At 41.0% G+C, this 26,043-nt stretch overlaps 1 protein-coding gene across 2 annotated transcripts; it reads right to left on the reverse strand.

Moving 5' to 3' along the window:
• Window positions 1-25,441, reverse strand: nrip1b (nuclear receptor interacting protein 1b). Of its 2 annotated transcripts, XM_057321442.1 has the most exons (3): window positions 25,195-25,441; window positions 14,920-15,074; window positions 1-5,183 (listed from the first exon to the last, which is right to left on the reverse strand). In XM_057321442.1, the coding sequence occupies exon 3, from the start codon at window positions 4,803-4,805 to the stop codon at window positions 1,629-1,631; it is 3,177 nt and encodes a 1,058-aa protein (XP_057177425.1). In that variant the 5' UTR covers window positions 4,806-5,183; window positions 14,920-15,074; window positions 25,195-25,441; the 3' UTR covers window positions 1-1,628. The 2 variants fall into 2 exon arrangements, with proteins under 2 accessions (XP_057177425.1, XP_057177423.1); XM_057321440.1 differs by lacking the exon at window positions 14,920-15,074.
• Window positions 25,442-26,043: the final 602 nt, after the last annotated feature.

Here is a 26,043-nt window from a genome sequence, read left to right on the forward strand (position 1 = left end):
TTCTGTGCATTTCAATATTTTAATTATGCTATCAGTGCAAATAAACACCAAAGAACATAAGAAAACCCAAAAGATTTTCTCCGATTATAATTGGAGTAAGTATATGAAACTGTCTCTAAATTAAATACATACCAATGTTGTTTCAGTTGTTAACCAAAAGAAATGTGAAAACATTCAAAAATAAAATGAATAAACATTTGTCCTGGCAGGTTTGAGCACAGGCTCAACAGTCTAGGACAGCATTTGCAGACAGATTATGGTTAAGTACCATCTCCTCATGAGAAAAACATCTATTTTAAGACTTGACATTTCCCCAAACACAGGGACTCCCCATGCGTGTACATGCTACAGGCTGCAAAGCAGAGCTTTGAACAGAGATTATCATTAGCCCACAACATAGAGACATGCAGAAAAAGTGTCATTCTCTGGTTGTTATGTACATTATTACACATTTCATATGTACAATGCAAGACATTAAAAACTTTTTTTTTCTGGTACAATACAAAATAGTCATCTTTCATCACGAAAGCAATATTTACATAAATTTACTGAATCATTGTCAAAACGTGTTGCACAGAGAACGTGGAATAAAATCTGTAATGTTAAGGTTTAAGACTCTGTAAGTGATGGGCCTTTGTATGATCAAAAGACAAAAGAAAAAAAAAATAAGACAGATTCTTATTTCTTCTCACAGTAGTGTTTAATTCACACTGAATGCGTTTTCTTTATATTCTAGAAATATAATTCATAGTTAACCCTCATGGCTTTGGGGGACAAACTAGCACTCAGCAAAATCGTCTATACTTCATAACATAACAGTCTACTGAAACCTGCAAAATGCTACATATAGAATATTTAAAGTACAAAACAAATTATATAAAATGCAAAAAGATAAATTTCACTGGCTAAAATATGACACTTGCATTTGCTTGTGTTTTTAAAACATCATGCCATTATCACCACGGTAACACCTACGGTTTCATTCCAGATGAAATTAAGCACTGTAAATCTGACTAAGTTACAATTACATAACATTCCAGTAAATGTTGTTGCCTTTTTAGACCTAAACATCTGATAACCCCTCTTGACCTTAGCTAGTCTTAGATATAAGATACCTGATAGATTACAACCCATTCCTTAAACTCTGCTATAAGAAAATATACATTTTCCCGTTACAATTGGACTTTTCAATGCCACAAATCCAATATTCCATTGTGCTTAAACTGTACATTTTTCTCTGCCTCGAAAAATGGAAAAGGACCTGATTCGGCTGTAGATAAATATAGAGTGAAATTAGCAGTAACATTTCTGGATTCATCAATAATACACGTCAGTGAATGTTCTTCATAAATGTTTCAGGTGTGGAAGGAGGAAAAGCTCATTTTTACATTGTGCTGAACAGTTAGATTAGCATACATGCTAAAAAAATCTTAAAAGAAGCAAAAAAATTGTACATTGAAGGACCAATTCATGACATCAATGAGAACAACAAACAAATCAAACAAACACATATATGAAATAATTCAAAGCGGGGGCAAATATCAGAACAAAGATGTTCGGCCATTTATTCTGTTCAAATTAAAACCAATAAAGAAGATTTCACAGACATGCACACATTTCTCAAACATCTACCATTTCTCCACCGAGCCATTTAGACTCCCTTCTCTCCGCTTGTGAGTTTGTCTATGGGCCGGAGAGCTAATGCTGTGCTCATAGTCACTGCATGGCTCCACTTTAACACCTGTGACACAGTGCGCCGGCTGGACCTGATCCTGAATATCAGTTCTTAGCTGACCATTTCCCCTCTGGAGCATGTAGTACAGAATTGGGTTAGACCTGGTTAAAGGAGGCGAGTCAAGACTGGATCTTTCCTCCCTACTAATAGTTTCTCTAAGTGACCTCTCAGGTTCTTTTATAACGGATTTACAGCTGGCTTTAGGAGAGCCCTTAGCCCAAAGTTGCGATACCCCTGTGCTATCTATTAATGTGGGAATAGAAACTGTTTTGGGCACACCAGAGCCTGTACCAACAGAATAGGGGTACCATGGCAAGTGTGGAAAAGCAGAGTTAGTTAAGCTCCCATTAGCTGCACAGTTCGCCTGAGGGAGGACGGGACTTTCTCTGGGCTGGGCAAGCTCCTTTAAAGAGTTTTCTGAGAGTAGGAGTTGCTTAAGAACATTGAAGCCTTGGCTTTCTCGGGACAGTTGAGCTTTGCTCCTGGGACTCCCAAGTAAATCTTCCTCTTTTGGTCTTATCAGTCCTCTGCCATTGTTTTCAGTTGTTTTAGACACCAAATTGTCACTAGTGCTATCTCCTGACCGTTGACGGAGTTCATTACTCAGGTGCTCTGCCAGCTCAACGCACAGTTTTCTTTTTTTAGGGAGAGTGCTGTGAAAATCCATTGGCTCCTCCTTCACAGAGTTAGTAAAGAGCATGTTGTGTGGGTTTGATTGATAGGTAGCATTCTGCTGTAAAAGCTCGCTGAGAAGTCCAAATTTAGCAGCAGTTTCTGTAGGACAATGCTCAGGTTTGATCTTGTCCTGTGCTTTGTTGTTGTGTTGTTTTAATCGTTTCTGATTGTGCATCCCGTCATCAGAGCTTTCTGATGACCAGTTCTCTTCAACAGGCTCTGTTTTGATCTTAAGATTTGAAGGTCCATTTAGGCTCTCACAGTTGGCAGTGACCCCCTGAGGCTTCTCCTCTGAGACTTTAAGTCCATTGGTTCTGCCCTTGTGGGAAGCTGTTCCCAGGAGAAGCTGAAGTACGGTACGCTTCTCAAGAAGATTTTCTATCTGTGTTGACGCCAAAGGCGACTGCTCACATTTGTGAGGTGTGAGAGCAGCGGGGGGACCATCCAGCATGGAGGTTCTGTTGCGCTTGACTGGAACAACAAGACGATCCAGAAGTGCCTGAGGCTTGTTTAGCTCAAGTTCTGGGCTTTGCCTTCTGCTTGTAGGCTTGTGAGAGTGCAAAGGAGGGGAAGAGGGAGACAGGTTCTTTGTACCACTCTGTGCCAGATTCTGTAGTAGCTTGCTGGCACTAAATGAAGGGTCCACCTTCTTCTCACTTGAATGGGCATTAGATTTGCACAGATCTAGAGGACTGGACTGAGCACAGGGCGAGGGGTACGAGTATGAGGGGGAGACAGAACAGAATGTAGATAGCCCTCCACCCACCTGCCGGTCCAGAGGACTCTGTGTCCCGCTGTCCTCTGGCATAACAATTTGTTTTAGCGAGGCTGTACCCAAGCTGCTGATGATTGTGTTAGGCCATAAACCAGGATTATCTGAACCTTTGTTTACCTTCTCGTTATTTTTGCGGTCTAGCAGTAACTGCATTAGAGTGACCTTATCATGGGATTTCATGTCTGGGCTGGTATCCAGATCTGTGGCCTCGTAGACCTTTGGCACAGAAGGTTCCGGCTTCCATTTGTTTATGGGAGAGTCTGTGAGCTTGTACAGAGAGGGGGTGAAAGAAGAGCAGGGCTCAGATTTTTGGCTGGGGGCTCTTCTTTTCATAGAGAGGTCAATGGGGGAACAGCTGGAGATGCTCTCGGCATCGCTGCTGTCTTTGGTCAGACTGTACTCCTGGTTGGAGTACTCGCTGTCGGACTGAAGGGAGGAGGGCCGGCTCAGCACAATACCGCAATCATTCTCCAGGTGTCCATTCTTGGTGAGCCGCTGTTGGGAGTTGTGGTTGTTGAGGAGGAGAAGCAACAAGCTGCTGCAGTTCTGCGGAGGTCGACTGTGTCTGTCAAAGGGCCGTCTTTCTTTGGGAGGTTTTGTGGAGGGTGATGCAGCTAGTGAAGGGCTAGTCTTTAATGATGGTGAGGGGAGTGTTCCATTTTGGATATTGAAAGGGCTCAACATGTCTGGAGCGGTTGGTGGCTGCCCTATGCTGGGAGGCCTTGTATCCTGCGTTTTCTGAGTAGCCATGGCTGCTAGTCTCTCGCTGGCTGATCGACTGGTTAATTGTGCTTTTATGGCCTGTTCTCTGGAGTACTGCTGTAGATGGGCTTCACTGGAAAGCAATAAGGCCAGCTGACTGCAGGCTACACTGGGTTTAGGAGAGGGGGCTGGACTTAACCTGGTCCTCACCATATTTGCAACAGCCTTGAGCCGCTCTGTGCAGGGCATCGACTCGGCACCAGTGGGCTGAGTTGAACTTTGAGAGGAATGAGGAGAATCTGAACTTCGGTTTTGACGACAATAAGGCACAGTGTTATGGTTCTGCTGCTTGCTTTTCTTCATGAGGCTTTTGAGGCGGCCAGATGCTGTGCCGTAACTTGGGAAGGAGTCTTTATCAACAGGAGCGCTTTCACCGCTCTCCATGTCATGATGTTTGTGGCTTTGTGAAATGTGCTGTTGCAAAGCAACGCTCTCCAGGCGAGAGCTGAAGGACTGCAGCAGAGAAGCAAGCAAGGTGCTCTCCCCCTGTCCAGCACCATCCAGGCTTCCTTTATAATGCTCCCTTCTCGGTCCATTCACTTCAATTACAGATCCTGTACACTTCTGGCTGTTGGCTTCATTCCATGGCCCCGAGCGAAGCAGTCTTGCTTTTTTAAGGTGCTGGGAGGCTGCAATGGGTGGGCTGCCTTTGTCTGGCGAGGGGGTGCTATGGTTGGGGAGCTGAAACACCAGAGTCACCTGATTGGCATTTTCCTCATCGTGGCGATCTGGTTCTGTTCTCCGTGTAACAGTGGCAGCAGGCCCAGTTGTGACTGGATGCATTAGCAAACCTTCTAGATATGTTAAAGCAGTGGAATCCTGTTGAGTTTCAGGGCCAGACTCCACCCCATGAGTCATGTTCAACAGTAGGATGCCCTGATGTGTTTTGTTAATGCTGAAAACGCCTTGAGAGCATATGTGCCATAAATGATGAGATCAGAGAACTCCAACAGTGCTTTGGACGTTGTTTCTTTTCTAGTCAGTTTTACGTACAGAACCATTGGGCATTTATAATGTTACGGCAGGCCAACCCAGCTGGCATTCCTTTGCAGTCAGTAACAGCCTGACAAAATCCGCACTGCTTCACAATGGCGTGAGCACAGTTAGAGGAACGAGAAAGTTTTTCTGCCTCGTATAAGCATCTAGTCTGCTCTATATTTGGGATATCTACTGGGAGGAACCACAGGCGCAGTGTTTGTTTGTTCTTCTAATCTCAAGACGTGGCCACACGGGAACCTGCAACACAGGAAGAGAAAACACAACATGAGTGACAGGTGTCAACATCCTAGCATCATCACAATCACCATACCGTTCTTTAAATTCTGTCTAAACTTTTTTCACATCCATAACGCATACAGTTTTTCCCTCTTTTAAAATAGAAAATGTGTATTCACTGATATTTTTCTCATGTCTGGACTTAAACAGATACTTCCTTATAGTGATAATAAATATATTTTCTAAGAATTTATATTTCAGGTTTTGATTTCAAATGTCACATCCATAACAGTGGAAATGCCCAAGATGTGTTATTGTTAGACCTCAGATGCCCTTTAAATGTCTATCTTTCCCCATGTAAACTAAAACTTCTGAGAATTACAGCCTAAGAGCAAAGTACATGGAAGTCTGCAGAACCTGTGGGCAAGGCCTGATATCCAAAAGAAACAAATTTGCCTAAACTTTGTTAGTAAGATTCTTGTCTGCTGCCCGTCTTGAGTATCTTAAAACAAATTGCAGACAAAAATCTCTGTTGTTTAACTTGATGCATTGTTGTAGAATATGCAAAACAGTTATGCTAAAATCGTTTACGGGGTCACAAGCAATCCTTCAAAGCACCTATATGCCAGCTTTTATATCAGCTTTTTTTAAATTTTGGAGCTATAACATAAATACAATTTTCTGTAGATGGAAGAATCTTCCTGACATAGCAACATGAAACACGTCCCCCTTTAAAAACAAGTGTCAAACCAGTGGTGGCTCGGATGCGCTCGCAGGTGTGGAGGGGCACGGCACACCTGTCATACCGCTCCACCGCCACATCAGATAACATGACAGAACCGCTGGCTGCTCGCTCGACGGCCCTGAACCCTGTCAGAATTGCCTTCATAAACACTCCTGACTTCCCACTGTCAGATCCGCCACCACAAAGGTTAATTAATACAGGATTCTCCAGCTACGGCGAAGCAGTGCTCAGCTGTCAGAAAGCATCTTAACCTCCACGTCCTGCCCCTTCAGCAGCAGGATAACATGCTACTGCGGTTTGCCAAGGAGTTTGACCTTGAGCTAGGAACGCTGTTACAGCAATTCAACAGCACGCTCATGCTTAGAATATTCAGAATGTTGTACATTATACCTACACAAGCATTCAAACTCATGATCTTTGACGGTTAAGCTACAGGAACAAACTAAGTAAACACCTTCCCAGCTCCACTTTTCTTAACGGAAACACCCACCACTGGTACCTTGAATTTGACACAAGTCGCATTTATTGCGAAGGTTAAGCTAAATCATGTAGAAGAACAGAGAAGGAAAACTAATTCATTAACTACTTCAATCTTCAGTCTCCGTTAGAAGAATAGTGTGAGTCACTGACCCAAAAATAACAAACAAAGACAAAACACAGCCATCTGACATATCACACTAATCTTAATGGGCCAGGTCAAGATATTTTTTCTGCCTATGCACTGCAAGTGGAGGTTGCCACACTACAAACAAAACACCTAAAGTGATACTTCACCCAATAAGGAAATCATCATTTACTCCCCTTTTGACATTCCAAACCTCTATGACTTTCTTCTGCAGAACACAAAATAATATATTTTGAAGAATGTTGGTAACAGAAAACCGTTGGTCACCATTGACTTGCATTGGTTTTGTGTCCATACAATAGAAGTCAACAGGGACCAGCGGTTTTTGGTTACCAACATTCTTCAAAATATCTTCTTATGTGTTTTGAAGAAGACAGAAAGTCATACAAGTTTAAAATGTCAAGAGGGGGAGTAAATGATTAAAAACTTTGGGGGGGTGAACTATCCCTTTAAAAGAAATGAAAAATATGCAAATTTTAATATTAGAAGGGCATGGTAGCATGCGTATTTAAATTGACCACATATTCGTCCATCCTACTACACGTGACCCCTGCTGAGCATTTCTGCAGAAAATAATTCTCTCTCCCTCATTCAATCTCTCTCCCTCCAGCGGCAGGCAAGTGATTATCCATTATCTCTTACAATGTCAAACATTCACACCCAACAGCATTTCAAGTGATTTCACTAGCCAGTGGTGAAGGCAACAGCAGTGCACAGGGCACTTTATCACGGCCGGGCGTCTTTACTCACCCAGACACCCCGAGCAGGAAGGTCAAACCATCATCAGTGGCTGAGAGTCAATTTCCCTTGAGGAGTTTTGTAAAAAAAAAAAAAAACTTAAATGCTGAACCTCTTGACGTAAATGTCAGGGATGTGATATCCAAAGCCAATCTGCCAATTCTGGTATGTGGGTTACAAAATTAATTGGAATCTAGCCCCGCCCCACGCCGAAGTCTGCACAACGTACCCCCCCAAAAATAAAAGGTTAATGAACCGTCCCCATAATAAAATACTGTCTGTAATCCATTTAAAATGCGTGATTAAAAATAGGGCGCGGCACAGAAATTACGCTTCGAGTCAAGGTCAAGTACATCAACGTCCGTGCAACAGCTGGAGTCCATGCGAAGCGCTCGGCGTTAATAAAATGTGACAACCCGGTCCTCGCTGGGCGTATTGCTAATATCTCACACCGGCCCGGCAGACGCTTCCCCAGTGTTAAAGGTAAACCAAGGTTAAAGAAATTTTAAGGAAGGGGAACTGTGTAAACTGCATTCCAACATGTTATCGACGACATCTGCTGTTTGGCAATGGCTTACTCAGGTATGCGGGGCTGAATCTGTAAATTCAATAGGGTTCGAGAAAATTAAATAAGGAGAGCAGCAGGCTACCTAAACAAACACGACCTAACTTTAACGCTGGTAAACTTTTGTACTGCAGTGAAATAAAAAGTAAAGTAAATAAAAAGTTAATCTCATGGAATGCTGCAAACTGAGTCTGGAATAGAAACAAGTCAATCTGAACAAACGCATTTACAAAGAAACAAATAAAATAAAATAAAATAAAATATCTAGGCATGGCCACTGGCCAATGAATATAAACAACACAGCACTATACCATAAATACGCTGTTTTCTGTTAAAACTGAGAAAACGAAAAACTAAAAAAGTTTTGTTAGGAAAAAGGCTGATTGTGATTTGTTAATGCATTAGAGTTGCAATGATGAGATTTTAGCAGCATCTATTGGTGAGGTTGCGATTTGCAACCAATGGCTCACTCCACCCCTCCCTATCGAAGCACTACGACAGCTCTCACAGGATAAAGATTTGCTGAAGGAACTACCGTATTTACGAAACGTTCTCTGTAGAGCAGTGTGTGCGTTTAGGGCTACTGTAGAAACAACATGGCGAATTCCAGGGAACCCGCAGTGTCTGTAGATAGAAATAGCTCATTCTAAAGTAATAAAAACATAACGCTTCATTATGTAAGGTCTTAATACACCTCTAAAGACAGTTATATATTATATTGCATTTCTGTCAATAGATCCTCCTAAATATTACACACAAACCCTTTAATGCATTTAATAAACCATAACTAACACATACTGGCACAAGTAAAAATAAACACACTTTTATGACACATTGAATAAATTAATAAATAAAAGTCCTCTATAAGGTTTTATTGTCAATCTCATAATAATTCTGCACTTCTGTGTAACTCTAAAACTTTCATATTTATTAACTTCAATTAGAGCTGTCACAATTATTAAATAATAATCTCATCGCGATTGTTTGACCTCATCCCGATCATCGCAATTATTGCACATCTCTACAGAAGACACTAGGGGGAGCTGTAGTGCATCTGCATATTGCATATTTTATTGTATATATTGTAAATATATTGTAAAGCATGGTAATACTTGTAAAATGTACCACCACAACACAATCACTTAAAAAAAAAAACTAAAGCATATACCATAAAAATAACCTGCAGTACAATTTAATATTATTTCAGTGTGAAAACCAGTCTATTAAAATCTCATTAACATAGCAGTAAACTTTTATTGTAGTCTTGCAAGTGAGAAAAAAAACAGACTAGAAGCTTTTCTATGACTGATAGTATTTTAATGGTGGCTTCAATTCACTCCTGATCAATTTACAAGTATTTGGCGGTTGTATTATTGACAGGTAAAAGCCTAAACCTTAAGTATGATGACCCAATTTTTTCTTATGTATTTCCAAGAAAAAGAACATAGTCTTTATATTCAGAACAATATAGTCGTTTCAAAGCTGAATAAAAAATGTATGAGAATTAAAAGCCAAAGCTCTAAAACAGACAATTAATCGTCATAATCGCAATGATTTATTAGACAATTAATCGTCAGCAAATTTCATAATCGTGACAGCCCTAACTTCAATGCAAGACAAGAAATTAAATTTAAAAAGAATCTATACATTTTTTCAATCGATTAAGTGCACTTAACCAATGAAAAGGGTTTCTCCCCCTGGTGCATCATTCCAGCTGGCACGACACCTTGTTGAACAAGCCAACGAAATGCCACACGAGTACGCTGTACACTCTTTTCACAAGAGCTCTAGCGCACACACGCACGCTTCTCAGAGAAACACTAGACTCCACTCTATTCACCCACTGTCTCTTTAATCACAGCACTGACGCTTCCAAATCGATCGTTTTCTTGCTCCTCCTTTCCTCTGAAGTCACTCTTAACACCACAACAGCTCCTCCCACTCCATACTACACACCTTCCCACTTTCATATCCTCAGCCAATTCCGGTCTCTCCTGCACCTCCTCCACCTGTCCTCCCGTCTCATCCAGGTGTGTTTCTCAGGTCTCCAGGTGCTTGGATGGACGAGTCAATTTGAAGCACACAAACAAAAATTGCTACTATCCACTCTCAACCCAACAAAACAGGCTAAAAACCCTCACTAAAAATGCATTCACATCAAGCAACCCTCTCACCCCCCTAACACGCCCCTTTGTGCCTACAGTAGAATACAGTACTAAAACAACAGTGACTTGACTGTAAGCTTTTTAAATGACAGCTGATAAGAGCCGTCCACCGTTATTCAGGCGACGTGAGCTCGGGCACAGAGCGGGCTTCTTCGCTGCGGATCTCAGGAGGCTCAGACAGGTGAAGTGTGGTAATCAATTTGCTCTATCGCCAGGACTCCTCAGCAGAATACTAATGAATCTCTCTCTCCTCCACACACACACTAAACAAATCACATTCTCACACACGCTCACTCAAACACACATTTCAACTCTTTCCCTGTGCTGCTGGGAATGAGAAAGCAGCCTGGATAAAGCAGCCTGGATGATCAGTCCTGGCCTCAAGGCTGTGTTTGTGTGTGTGTGTGTGTGTGTGTCAGGACACAGATTACACCCCTGTACCACTCGACACTTCAAAACAGCTACAGGGGAAACAAGGTTAGAGTCAAACCTGGAGTACAGCAGCGACTGCACAACCCCTTTGAGCCAAAAATATACAAAACAACAAGTGCACCTGTGCGTCTGAGGTGAGGGTATTGAGGGGGGCATGAAGAACCTATTTGCAGTCACATGTATAAACACAAACAAACACTTGAGTTTACAGTAGGATATAGGTAGATCCGTTAAACTGACCTTCCGGCTGAGCTGACTGACGGATGTTCAAGGAACAGTTCACCCCAAAATGAACATTTACTCACCCACAAGTTGTTCCAAATCTGTAGAGAAAGATATTTGAAAGAATGCTTGTAACCAAACAGTTCTCGGCCACCATTGACTACCATACTAGAAATAATTACTATGGTAGTCAATGGTGGCCGAGAACTGTTTGGTTACAAGCATTCTTCCAAATATCTTTCTCTGTGTTCATCAGAACAATGAAATGTATACAGATTTGGAACAACTCGAGGGGGAATAAATGATGACAGAATTTTTATTTTCCCTTTAATGGATACTGGAGTCTTTTTGTGACTCAAAAATCGATGATAATCCTACTTGGGGAAGGTGTCAATTTTGTCACTTACTCACCCTTATGCCATTCCAAACCTACTTTTTGTGAAACACATTAGGAGATGTTTGGCAAAGGCTCCTTTTTTTCAATACAAATAAGTTAAAACAATTTCTTTTGTGTCGAACAGAAGAAAACCATACAGGTCTGGAAAAAATTAGGGTAAATGCTAGATTTTTTTTAAGCATGACCACAAATAAAAAACACTGTCCCTGTGCAATTTATCCAGATTAAAAACCGCTGTGCCAGCTCAGTGTGTTTTTGATCTCCATTGTGATGAAGGTACTGTAAAGCCAACAGCACGACATCTGCAGAATATTTCATTTTCTACATAACCAGTATCATTAATCGCCACTAACAAGAGGACACAACCTCACACACAGCATGAGAGCAGAGATGAAAGTGACACAACCAGACTCAGGCATCCTCTCTCTCTCTCTCTCTCTCTCAGCAGAGGTGCGAAGACAGCCAGAAGCTATAAACTGAAGTGAAAACCTCTCAACAAATGAAAGAAGTAATGCTGCTGTCTGCGACCTTGACATACTGACACTGTCATGTGACACTCTTAAAGATTTGCCACCTGGCAGAGCCCTGCCCTCTCGCATCCTCTCTCCTGGTAACCCAGCGCTGCTAAACTACCCAACCCCACCCCGCTAACGGCACGGGAAGGTAGATAGGGTCACTGTGTCCTCATCTGTAATCTGCTGCCATTCGTCAGCGGCCCCGGCTGGAGGAGGAGGCACCTGCCACGAGGGGAGAATGCCCAATTAGGCAGCTGTCACGCAAGGCAGAGGCTCAGACTCATCCCTGTCGGACCGGAGAGCAGCTGTGGGTGCCAATTACAGCGAAATGTTAACCACTTCGGCTCTAGGAAAAGGAAAGGGCACATGCGCAACATTATTTTGGGGCCATCGGGCTTCTAGCTTGCAGGCATCGGCACCTGATTACCGGCGTGCCCTGTTCATCCCGCAGCAGACACCAACATCCACCCTAGAAATATCTTGTTGAAAAGGCCGGTGCTGATTCAATCATATCGATATACTGTACACTAAATATATTTGTGAAAACGTTATTTTTGGACTTTTACAGATTGGCTATCGTGCTGATTTTGTATCAATATTTTTATTCAATTCCGTTTTAATCGTGACTCACATACGAATGATATCGAGCTGCACAGCGATGGTTTAAATCGTGACATATTCATCAAGAGACAAAGACAACGTGTTCCTATTAACAAAATAATTATTTTCTTCCTCCCCAAACTTTATCAGCCAAGAGTACGACAATCCTTTAACACTTCTATGTTTAAATCAAATCGTCACGACCCCGAGGCCTCCATAATCTCTCTTCTGTTAATTAAATGAGGAGGGAGCGTAGGCGAGCCGAGAGGAGAGAGAGGGACAAAGCTGCCGGGTCTCCTGCCACAGAGAGACTCGTTAATATTAAAGATGAATGCCCTTCCCTCGGCACCGCCACAGACCTTACAGCGCTACACTCGCAAGTGTCGATTTGTTTTTTTACACATCGTAATGCAAACAAGGATGGGTTTTGCGGAAGTTGTTGACAAATTTGTAGCGATTGTATAATTTATCATCTGAAAAAGCTTCTGTTTTGAGTAAAACGGAAACTAATCTGTGGCGAGGAAATGAAATGAGCTGGACGCCGGCCAGTGGAAGATTTACGACGGACAGAACCGTAATCATGACGGTGGTTATTGATCATTGGGTCTCCATGGTTACTCATTGCAATCGAAATGTCGCCAAACGGTGAAAACGAGTGTTTAGGGAGCAGATTAGATTAGCACAGATACCTCGTGCCGCACCAGAGATATTTTGGAAGTCACATCAGGTCGATCTGGCTTACTCAACTAAATCCACTTTTAAACAAACGACTCATCCAAAAATGAAGGAAGGAAATGAAAATGAAAAAACCATGGCAAGGGATAACAGTTCACAGGAGTTAAATGACTGTATAATGAATTCAGTCTGTTCTTAATGCAAAGCTACTGGATGACTTCAGAGCACTTCAAAACATTGCACGTCATATGGACTTTCTTTTGTATTTTGTATACTCTTTGGCATCTTGTATTGAAGCTTAAAACCCTCAAAGTCAATTCACTGTAAACGTATGGCAAAAAAAGAAAGACAAGTACAATTCTTTCTTTGTGTTCGCCAGAAGTAAAATCATATAGGTTTGGAACAACATGAGAGAGAGTAAATGACTGTATTTTCATTTTTGGGTGAACTATTGTAAAAACGCAAAAAACTTTACACACCTTCTATCATTTCAAATCTGTATGACTTTCTTTCTTTTGCAGAACACAATAGTAGAAAAGAAGTGAAACGGTACCGCCGTTGTTCGGTTACCAACATTCTTCAAAATATCATACAGATTTGAAAAGACAAGAGAACTGTCCCTTAAACCTGCAAATCCTGTGTAAGGACATTGCGTTATGTGGTCTTTCAAAATGTTGACTGACAAATTCATCCAAGACCTGTTTCAACACACGATACTTTCAGACACACCCGCTCAAACAAAGTAACCCGTGATGTAAAACGAAAGACAGTGTGACAGCTGTCATGTAATGTCGATGTAACGGCTGATAATAACAAAGGTTTAACTGTCAATCACTGCATATCGAAACGGATGCAGAAGCTAAAAGCGAGAGAGGAAACAGTTGACAGCACAGAGTTCAACGGGTTAGTATGCGACCGCAACAGGTCCATTTGACGTTTCATTTCGAAACACTGAAGAATATGGTACAACCGAACAATTTTGAAGACTCATGGCTGTGCTACGGCTTCCTGGAGACGGTCCTTAAACGTTACCTCAACACAGCCACGACATCTGCAACAGGAAGACACTCGAAGGGTTAACGTCCTCTTTCTGTATGCATGTGGGGAATTAAGGATTTTACAGTGAATGCCCCCTATACCCGCCGCTCCCCCCCCCCCTTCCTGTTGTTGCTAAGAGTCACAGGGTGAGCGCATGTGACCTTGAGAAACATCGCTGGCACAGTCAGGGCTGCTTGCCTGCAGGCGTCCTTGAACTGAATCTGCAAGACAAAAACCTTCACACTGTCAGATAGACATCTCGAATCTCGCCCCAACGTCTCTCTCTCTCTTTTCAATCTGCGTGGCTGTTATCTCCACCCCAGCGGGGAGTCTTATCTGAACGCTGGATCTTTAACCTTAGCACCAAACTCAGATACAGGCGGAATTTCAAAACGTCTCTCGCTGGTGTATTTTTAACCTTCCACAGATTGTTTGTCTCCGTTTCGGGAGATTAGATGACTCTTCACGGCACCTGAGACACCAGCCTGGCCAACTCGGGTTTAGACGGAGAGACTGTAACGTAATATTAATGTAACGTGACGATAATATTCTGCTCCATAATTGGGATGGGTTGTCAGTGACGTGCGGCACAAGATCTAATAGGGCCATGTTCGCCAACAACAACAACAACATTTACCCAAAAACACGTTTACCTAAAAATGGTAACTTTACTACCATTCCTCATACAATTTTCCAATCATACAAGAGGTTTTGGTTGGACTATCCCTTTATAAATGAAAGTTTCAGCCCAATGTGCCACGTGCCTTTCTGAACAAGGACGAAACTCCAAGGCGAGCATGTTACGCCTGCGTTACCGTAGAACATAAAGCACATTTTATCGTCATGCAAATGCAGTGCCCTTGGTCGCACAAGGTTCATCACTTTAAACAAATATTTGTACTGTCCTCTGTGCATCGACACAGAGGTGAGGAAAGAGGACAGCGATGTCATGTTTAAACACCAAACCTTGCCCGCCGCACACACAGGAACGTACGGATCGTGTCCTTCGGGGGACACTTTGCAGCGCCACAAGGACTGACCTTTCCTGACTGTAATGTTATCGCATGTCATATGCGATCCTGCTGGACACCATCTGGCGTGGACTCCTCTGGTAGCACGAAGGAGCCCGAGACGTCAGAGCTCTCCTCACCTTCACTGGAATTCATCAGATTACCGAAGGAACACCCACCTGGCCCTGTTTGAGACACGCATGCAACACGATACGCTCCATTAGATCAAAGGTCATTCGTACCAACACATCATCTAGCGGGTTATGAGTGTCCAACTCGAATATAAAACTATGGCATTCTTGTAGTACGCAATGTTAGTAGCGCCAAGGTCATGGGTTCGATTACCAAGTGACCATAATGCTATTTTTTGGATAAAAATATCTGTAGAATACGTGTATGACTCAAACCAGTGAAGGGAGCAAAAGATACAGTAATTTGACGCTGTATACTACGTTTTAGGTTTTACCAAGTTCTGGGGCACCATTGACTGCCATAGTAGATTTTTTTCTACTGTGGTAGTCAATAGTGCCCCAAAATTGTTTGATTACAAACATTCTTCCAAATATCTTTCTTTGTGTTCACCGACATTTATACTGGTTTGGAACAACTTGAGGTCAAGTAATCCATGACAGAATTTCCATTTTTGGGCGAACTGTTCCTTTAATAGTCATACAAAAATTTCTAAACACAGAATGCCACAACTAACCAATCAGAATCAAGTATTCCAGACACATGTGAAATAGATTATTTTCAAACAGAGGCCTAACACTGGGTTCACACCAAACGCGAATTAAGCATTTTGAGCGAGTAAATTACATACAAAGTCAATGCAAAGACGCGTATAGACGCGCACTCGCGGCAGGCGGTTCGAATGATGCAAATCGGGCGACGCATATCAGGCGGCGCGTTTGCTGTGAACGCGCGTCAATCTTGTCTTCCGCGAAGGTTGAAAATATTTATCAGATCGTGTCACTCACGAGAAAATAATGAGTAATAAAGAGCGTATAACGCGATTGATCGCGTTTGGTGTGAACCCAGCATAACACACACACCAGCACACTTTCCTTTACGCCATTGTTTGTCGTAAAATCGCTGGCCTGTGCAAATAACTACAAACCTTAAAAACATTGAAACGCCCTGGTCAGGTCAAAGTCTCAGAAACAAAACCCGAACCGTAGTTCACTCTTCTTAGATCAAATATTAAATAGTGCCATAAAGAGCGATTACTCAAAAGAAAAGCTTTCTTTTGGGGTTCAAAGTCCTGCTGGTTGCCAGTCTGTCAGTCTGACTGTGCCTTTCTCTCAGTATACACAGGAGGTTCTGTTGACCTTTTACGTTTGACAAAAACAACAATCTGTCATAAAAGGCCACGCCCACTGGGATCCGAGTCCAAGATCGTAACAACGATGCAGTGATTCTCTCATGACTCCTGGCTTTCACCAGTGCGGGATACTGATGTCATCTTAATTACCCTGCACTATAAATAAAAACCTTGACTCGAGCTGCGTGCGTCACTTTAACTTCGGACTGAAGCTTTCTTTATAGATTTGGCTGTCTTACAGGACTCTGAAGAGCAACACACATTAGGGCTGCTCGATTATGACAAAAATCATAATCACGATTATTTTGGCCAATATTGAGATCCCGATTATTTAACATGATTACTCACCAAGTTTTAAAACAGCATAGAAAAATAAAAAAACTTGGCTTTTCAACTGTGAATTCAACTGAAAAATAAATTGTAAAGAAATAGCACAGCTGAACAACTGTAAAAGAAGGGGGTGCGCTGTGGATTTATACCACAAGAAAAGAGATGATCCTTGCAAAATGGAATGCGGCACAATAATCGTTTAACGTCGATTATTTTGTTTTTGTAATTGTTGAAGGCCAGAATTGACGATTACAATTATTTTCGATTAATTGCACAGCCCTAACACACATACTGCAAGGTCTCTTGAGTATCAATCACATTTAAATGCGGATGCAAATCCCCTGAATTATCAGTCAATGTGTGTACTGTATCAAAGAGTCAAACCTGAAATTGTGATGGGTGACATACATCATCTACTGACAATGTTACAATGATATGAGCTGTCATTGTCCAAAAAAGCATTGTTGATAAAAACTGTGTTCAGTTTGGTTCCATACACAATTCAACTTAAAGGTATAGTACACCCAATTAATATGTCATTCAAAACCTGTATATGACACTTTAGAAAACAAAAGAAGGTATCTTGAGAAATGTCTAAAGGGTTTTGTGTCCATACAATGGACGTCAATGGGGGTCAGTGTTCTTTGGTTACCAACGGTCTTCAAAATGTCGTCTTTTGTGTTCTGCAGAAGAAAGAAAGTCATACAGATATGGAATGACATGAGGGTGAATAGATCAAAGAATGCTCATCTTTGAGTGAACTATCCCTTAAAGTGTGTACCATCATTCCTGAGCTGTAACAGAGATGAGATGAGCATTTCTGAGCTCACATCCCGTTAAAAGGAAGGGACGTAAAGCTTCTGAGATCACAGACAGTTTTGACCGTGTAATCCACGCTTCATTTGCTACTTTCTCCACCAAATTTACAATCCGTTTACGAGAGACAGACCTTTCCGTTGACCCACTTCTGTGTGGTTGTGTCTGGCGACAGCCCGTGCAGCCCTTCCGACTGCAGCAGCGCAACCCTCAACCTCCCTGAACTGTGAGGAAAAAATAGGTCACCGTGGCCCACTTTTGTCTTTCTGTTTTTCAAAAAACGAGTGTGTGAAGAGTTTGATCAGGGACCTCAGAAAAAGATGGAAAACACAAACACAGTAGAGAGAGAGAGAGAGAGAGAGAGAGAGAGAGAAGAACTCTTAGCACTGAACACACACGTGTATCAGAGACAAAACACATCTTATCAGACGGCGGAAACGCACGTAGACTTAGGTGGCTTTTACACTTGATGTTTAGTTCGGGAATGGGGTACGGTTCGCATGAAAAATGTGAAAGTTGCGCATAATAGCACCAAATTAATAAAATATACAAAATATTGACCCGTGTTCTGGTTTCTATCATACACCATGCACGTTTGTGAAGAGTAAGATAAATGCAAATGCACCAGGGTTCGAAAGAATCGGTGTGAAACCAAACCAACGCAACACGCACAAGATTTTTCATTCAGTTAGCAAAACAAGTGTATTTGGGCATCACTTTGACACATTTTCGAGGTGAGAGGTCTTTGAAAATGGTTCCTATAGCTCAATTGGTAAAGAATTTAGTTAACAACCCAAATGTCATGGGTTTGATTTCCAGAAAACACACAAACTGAAAAAACAAGAACGTATTGCTTGAATGCCCTTACAAGTACAATTATACTGAATCACCACAGGCCAAATTTGTATGTTGTACAGAAGTAAATCTACTGAGCTTTCCAACTTACGCTTTGTTTTGCTAACAGTATTAGGAGCTGGTAATGAGTTTTCTCTCGGGCCTGTGAAAACTGTTCTGTACATTTACTGTAAGGTGAGAACAACACACACGGGGACACACCGATCCTCTCACACGTCAACAACACAAGCTCTCGTACGTCTCTCTCGGGGATAATTTACTCTCGGATGCTCTGAGAGTTTTGTCAGTTTTAAAATGTAGACATCCGGTGCTTTGGGTAAACTTCCTCAGCAAAAACTGTCACTGTAAAAACGCACCGTAACAGAAAACAAAGAAGGAAAAAACAAACAAAACAAGATCAAATTGAGCTATTATAGCAATTCACATTTTTTTCTGTATTTCTTGTGAGATTCTTGTGGTTCTGTGGAATTTATTGGTGAAGGATTTATCAACGCTAACACGTTTTATCAACTGCTAAACATCACCTAAATTTAACGCTGGCGACATTCAAGCTTATGTAATTCATTATATTGCATATCGCTGCTGTCTTTATGAAACCTCTCCGAATTTCATGATTTTTATTTTTTGCCATAAATCATGATTATTAGTCAGCCTTTATGTTTATAACTGGGTTTTGCAAATATACAACTAATAAAAAGTATTAAAAAGTGCTTTCCAACTGTAAACTGAGAACAGCGATTTTTACATTAAAAAAAAAAAATTGGGCATCAGAGGTTTCAGAAGGTCAGCAACGATATTTGATTTCATTAACACTCATTTACCTCTCTGCCAATCACATTCAACATCACATAAATAACCTGAAGGGCAACAACAAGCAACCGAATCAAACCGATCGTTGACCTTATTAAACACCTTTAAGTGTATTTAGGGCAAGCCGTACCTTAATATAACCAGTGAGGGCAGCCCTGGATGGTGAGACAGGTGGCTTAGATAAAAGATCTGATCTGATCCGTCTGGCCCCTGTGTCTGAATCAGATGTATATATATATATATATGTGATTACACAAGCGGAGCACCAGAAACATGTAAACATCAACTTCAGGTTAGCGACCGTTCCGATTCTACACAACCCTCGTTGTGACAGTAACCCGGTCTCAGGCAGAGCGCACAAACATCGACTCTCTGAAAAGTTTGGCTTCGGTTCACGGTCGAGTGGAGTAGAAGTGATAAAAAAACTAAGAGGAACTGAAAAAAAAACACTGAAAAAACGTTGCCCATCAAAAATATTGTGACATGTATGAAATACAGAAAACATCACTATTTTTAACCATGTTTTTATTGTTTTACTTTTCACTTTAAACCATTTAAAAGTCTCATTCTAAACTAACAAGATATGTCATCATCATCATCATTATTATTATAAATGACTGAAAGAATTGATTCTATAAATATTATGCCCAATAATATATCTTTTATACCTTCATCCTTCATTTCCGTAATACGTAAAATCAATTACGAAATCAATATTCATATTACACAGTTAACTGATAATGTGAATGAAAAAGCTCCCCCACCCCTTTACTCAAATGTGACACATAAATCCTTCACATGGCATCACATGACCAAATCTTGTTTAAGAGAGTTACTTAAAAGCTTTTAGGTCACTCAAAGTCAAAGTCAGAGCGTAGCGTTAATGCCAGGAAAGCAGGTGCTGTCTCTATAAGCCTGAAGCCCTAGGACACGAGGAAGTTTGTTTGAAGGACGTCTCCAAAACTACTGAACGAGATCAACACATGCTAAACAAAATCAACCCACAGAGATGTGAAGTGTCGGGGTGCATACATTTTTTTTATCACACATTGAGAAGGTTAGAAAGTCTGATTATGTAAAAGTCTACTTTTTTATAAATCCTACACCAGGAGTGCCTGGCATCTGAAATAATATCCCAGCATGCCTTGCTGCATAAGGCATCAGAAAGCATTTGGAGAACAGGGGCAACATTTCACCGCCGGTTGCAAGTAAGGGATGGACAGCTATAGCTACACCCCACATCTAGCGGCTGCTGATGTGTCCCTTGTTGCCTGGCAACAGCTCGACTCATTTTAACCCCCTAAGTGAGTCTTAAGTGATTCAGCGTTCCAAAAGTGACAGGACTTTATTACTTGTCGGGTTTTTGGTATGCAGCTCTGTGTCCGACGACATAAGACAACATAAATCTTGACCCTTGACATTCCATAACAAAGGTCGCGGGGAGCCAGAAGCAATGGGCTCAAACCAGTGATAAATACCAAAGGCCCGTTTATGCTGGGTATTAACATCCATCTCACGTGATCTGATCACAAGTGGTCAGATGAGACAGATTAGGCTGCATCTCTAATGGGTCTTCCACTTGAATGATTAAAAATGTTCCCCTTTATGTAAAGAAAATACATTTTTCTATGAAGAGTCAATATAATGTACCCTGCCCAAAACATAATAGAAAATGTAATACATTTATTGGTTATAATTAAAATTAAAAAATGAAACTGAAATTCAAATAACATTTATTTTCAAAATATTAACAATTTCAGTAACTTATTTTGTTGCACATACAATTTAAAAAAGAATTTTAACATTTTAAGGCTTAACTGAAATTAGAATTAAGAGCAGTGTCAATTTTGACAGCAAATTTTGATTTAGTTTTAGTCATAGTCTTTTGACTAAAATGCAATTTAGTTTTAGTCATCCCAATTTATCATAGTTTTATATTAGTCTACTAAAATCTATCTGGATTAACTCATTTAATTGGTAATTAAATGTTCCGTACAAAGATTTAACTATTTCGACATAATTGACTTTACCTTGGAATGAAATTAAACCAGGTCATTACCTTTATTTTTCAGAAAAGTTCAGTAACTACTGGATATGCATTGTTGTAACACAGAAAATATTAGACCATGAACGACATGTAGCAGTTCATTCAGTCTCATTTTGACTCAATTGATTCGTTCGTTCAGTGAAGGGCGTGTTCGTTCAGTACATTCAACCAATGAAACGCTCTGACAGAGCTCACGCTCAAGCGCTATTGGCTCGTGTCTCTTTGAAGCTGCGCTGTCTTTGCTTGAGACAGTAATGAATGATAAATATCTTTCAAAAAAACATATTACATAAACTGTATTACATTACTTCAATCATGCAAATCACATACTTGTTTTTTAGCATGTCATTGGATCTTTTAATCTACAGTACGACTCACTTCATCGCTTCTCTCATCGGAACAGCGCCGGTTTCTTTTGGCTTACTTTATATTGCATATCACGTTATGCAGCAGCTCACGTTAGCGGATAAATTAACATATAAAAACGTTTGTGCTGCCTTTGTAATGAGTTTCGGGGTGACTCGCCTGCAGTCACGCTTCAAGTTTGCTGTGTTTTAACGGCGATTGTGAAGGAAAATAAGAAGCTTTGTAAACCACTTGGAGACACAGATTGTGTCTTGTGCTTCTCTCTCTACCGCATATGTGAGATAAGCACACGTGACACGCTGGCACAGAGTAGGTAGCGTCTTGACCGCTGAACGAATAGAATTAAACACATCGTAAAATATCCCCATCTCTCTACGATGCGCATCGTAACATTTTTGCATCGCGAAATATCGTAATACGAAGTATCGTTACACCCCTAGTTTGAATGGAAACTATAATGGTGTCTATGATGGATTCTGTTGGAGTGTTATCTGGCAGATGAATCCTTTTGAAATAATGCCCAAAACACACTACAAAAAGGAGTTTTATAATGGTTTTAATGGGAAAAGCTAATGGTTCATAATGGTATTTTAATAGAAACTCTATTGGGTGGTATTCTATTGGGTTTCTATTGTTTTTTCAGGATGGAAATCATGTAATATGTATCATCAAACTTAAAGAAAATAAATTGATAATATAATACAATATAATTTAAACCATTTACACTACAAAAGCAATATACAAATAGAGAGAGATTATCCCAGATTTATTCATATAAAGGCAATGGTTTTACCATTTCCCCCCCAAAAAAGTCAATTAATCAACTAGACATCTCAAAGAAACTTTTTTATGATTTGTGTAATTAAAATAACTGGGAACTGAATTCTGCTGTACAAACCAGATTCTGAGTTTAGAGCTTCAAATGAAACCTTATCATAAATTTCTCCCCACTTGCTACATAAGCAACATTATTTATAAACTGCATATCCATCTTTAAATCATAAAAAATCTCTTAAGTTAATTGCTTTGGCCGATGGAAAGCTTTTCCACACAAGAAATAATGAAGCTGGGAATATTCACGTCACTTGCTCTGTGAATATCATACCAAAGCCTCGACAGCAGATCATTCTGTAACTCTCAGTGTATTGCGGCCTTCTTTTGGCTTTGAAAGTATCTGAAAGGACACGCCAGTAAGATGGTGTGAAGGACAGCTTGGCCTGCTGTGGCCTTGGACTGTGAATTGCGCATACTGTATATTCAGCTCTCGGCTTCAAGAGATGAATGACTAACCCTTACAACTCCAGAAACACTGTGAGGAACACAAGCATCTCTCTCTTTGCACTACCATTTGCCTAAAATAAGACATGATTAATAACCGCCCACAGGAGAAGTGAAATTCGCTTAACCTGATTGCCGGGATTCCTTGACCTCCAGGACAAACACACCTCAGGGCTCAGTAGGCAATACAAAAATACAGCTGGCATTTATAGGTTAGCCCCATAGTAACTACAATAAAATAACCTGAGAACACGCGTTTCAGAATCAGCAACTAGAGAACTAAACTTTTTTTTGTTTTACAAATTAAATATATGCCACACCTTCTACAAATATTTTCTCATTTCTGTGCTGTCGTTCTAATGTTCACCAGAGTCCATCTTCACTACAAATTCAGCAAAATAAACAAGCAAGAACATCAATATATAAAAATCTATCCTTTGCTATATATGTAATTCATGATGCCACTGTTACAAGGTTGGAGATCCGCCTTACAGACCTACATTTCCAAGTTTTTTTTTTTAGCATTTTCACTCTGTTTTGGTTCACAAACTGCTCATATTTTCAGCACTGGTGGCTGTTTTTTCTCAGGTCATCTTTTGTCAATAAAACGTATGAAGCAAACTATTCTCTGTGCAAGGAACAAACCGTGCCCCTGAGCTGTCAACTGACTTGTTAATGAGTGTAAAGCTCCCATGGCTTCTATGGATTTACGACATGTTGCACCATGCAAATTTACGTTTCATACGCTTAAAGCATGTGCTTCCATTCCCACCAAGTGTCTTCTAAAATCTTTTGCATCTGTTTTTAGTTGTGCACGTTCCAAAAAATACTTTTTTGATATACATCAAACAAGACATTCTTTGTAATTTGAATCACTTTACAGCCTAAATCAAACAGACCTCACCCTCAGTATTGAGGTTAACGTTTGGGAAATGATGTGAAAGTGACCAACCAGCCCTGTTTTAACCACTCCAAATTTGTCCACCTCCACCATGAGAAATTTGCATTTTCCATTTTGATAGTAATGTTAACGTCATCATCCACAATCCACTGGGAATCACAAAAAGCCCTTTTACATCTGGATCATAGAAAGACAGATCAAATGCCTGCATCTTATTAGAGATGTTGAAGATGAAACTCCACGAAGAGAGGAAAACTCTCGACTTGATTTCAAAAACGATTTCAGTGAGAAAGACAAAATTATGTGTGTCAGCCAAGAACATTTCTCCTTAGTAAGTGATCAGTGCTGGAATTCATTAACTCACTTAACCTACATTCTGTCCTCCATCCACTGAGAAATCAACTAAAGCTGACTTGTACAAACAATATGAAGTCTAAAAACGTGTTCCTCTGTCCACTATGCACATGCATACTGTTGCACTTTTTTGAAATTATTTGGTCCTTTACCATAAACAGCTTCTGAGGCCACCTGAACCAACACTGACCCAGACTATGGCCTCTGCTTGACAACCTTTAAACTTTAACCCTTGACCCCCTCAGTCCCATTTTTATTGAGTGAAGCCACAGGAAACCTCATGAAAACTATGAACAATGCAAAGTCCATTATGTGTCATTACCCCCTGGGCTGTCTTTGTAAATAGAGAAACCACAATCAATTACAAGCTCACTTAGCAGGTGAGGTCTTGTCCTAAAGATACCCCGAGGATTTATGATGCCTAGCTCCTGTTTGGTGCTCTCCATTGAACAAACAGCATGAAACAACCAGACAGAATAATGAATAGACAGGTAACAGTAGGCAAAAGTATATGGTTTTGGAAACACCAAGAACTGCCTGTAGGCAGAGTTGCCTATGGTTAAATATGGTTTATTTCCCTAAAGCTGAATAATGAGAATAATGAAAGCTTTTGACTGTCGCTTCGCTTAAACACAAACATTAGTGATATCCAAGACGATACAAAATAAATACAAAATGTTCAAGCAAACACACCGAGTCCAAAAAAAAAACGTCAACACAATGCTCCCGTTATTTAAGTCTGATACACCTAATGTAGCCCTTGCTTGGAAAAACGCAAACCGAAAAAGCTATTTCTTAACCCAGCACGTCTATAAATAATGAACGAACCAGTGCGAGCGGCAACATCGCATCGCACCGACTGTAAGAGAGAAACAAAATGGAAACTAAATGACAGCGCGACCATCGCGCTCCTGGGTCAGAGCGCGTACTTGCGTTCCGTCTGCGCTATTTTTCAATTGTAGTCTGCACGTGCGTCAGGCGAGCGTTTTTGAAGTCCAAAACTGTTCAACTTTCAAAACGCGTCTATAACGCCCTGCGTTTCTTTCCGTGTTTATGAACGCAACAAAGCGCCATGTGTGAACGACCGCTCCATGACCGTCGTTTTTATCTTAACGCACAACCACGATCACAACATATCAAGCAATTATAAAGTATTATGATGGTCTCGTGCATCCCAGTCCCTCTAGCTGCTGCTGTGCTGATATCGCTTTGACTCGACACACGTACCTGATTCCGCTCTCCGGGCCGGGTTTTGGAGACACCTCTGTTTCCTGCGCGTAGACGTGCCGTATGGAAGTAGAGTCCAAACACGCATCGGCGCCTACAACACCGACAGTCGCTCTGAGTCCAAACTGTGTATTCTCGGAATCCCCGAGAACTCCGCAATGTTAACACTCCTCCTCTCTCTCTCTCTCTCTCTCGGGTGCGCGCAGTTTAAAGCTACAGTAGGTGCTTTGCAGTGCGTCGGCTCACCTCTCGCACTAAATGATCTGGAGTTATCTTATGGAGTTTAAATAGACCCAAAACTCACGCACGCGCGAAAAAACGCGCATAATGATAACCACGCGCGGAAAGCTGCTCCGCGAGGGTGCATTTAAACTCCGCGAGCGAGCAGAACAGTATCCGCAAGCGGAAAAGAATCCTCCGCGAGCAAAAACTCAGTCCGCGAGCAGAGGCTTTGATGAGCGCGCGCGCGATTCTCTCTATGCTCTCGAAACTGCTCAACACTTGCTCGCTCGTTGAGTTGACTTCTGAGACTTTGGAGGCGGGACAATGCATGTTAAAAGTTACCAATCAAATGAGCGGAGACATCTGCATGTCTCCGCTCATTTGATTGGTAACTTTTAACATGCACTCACCTACATGCAGTCACCTACAGATTACATGTCTGAGTACAGAGTACAAGTGACATTTTGATTTCTTACATCTGGCAACAAAAATTATGCTATATAATATAGCAGTTAAACTTACATGTCATGTATGACCTATTTAAAACATACTATAATAATATAATTAAATGTCTCCTGCAGTCATTAAATTTGAGTTATCTAATATCTGTTTACTGGCATAGCCCGT

Source organism: Triplophysa rosa, linkage group LG22 (genome assembly GCF_024868665.1).
Source record: "Triplophysa rosa linkage group LG22, Trosa_1v2, whole genome shotgun sequence".
Classification (NCBI taxonomy): Eukaryota; Metazoa; Chordata; class Actinopteri; order Cypriniformes; family Nemacheilidae; genus Triplophysa; species Triplophysa rosa.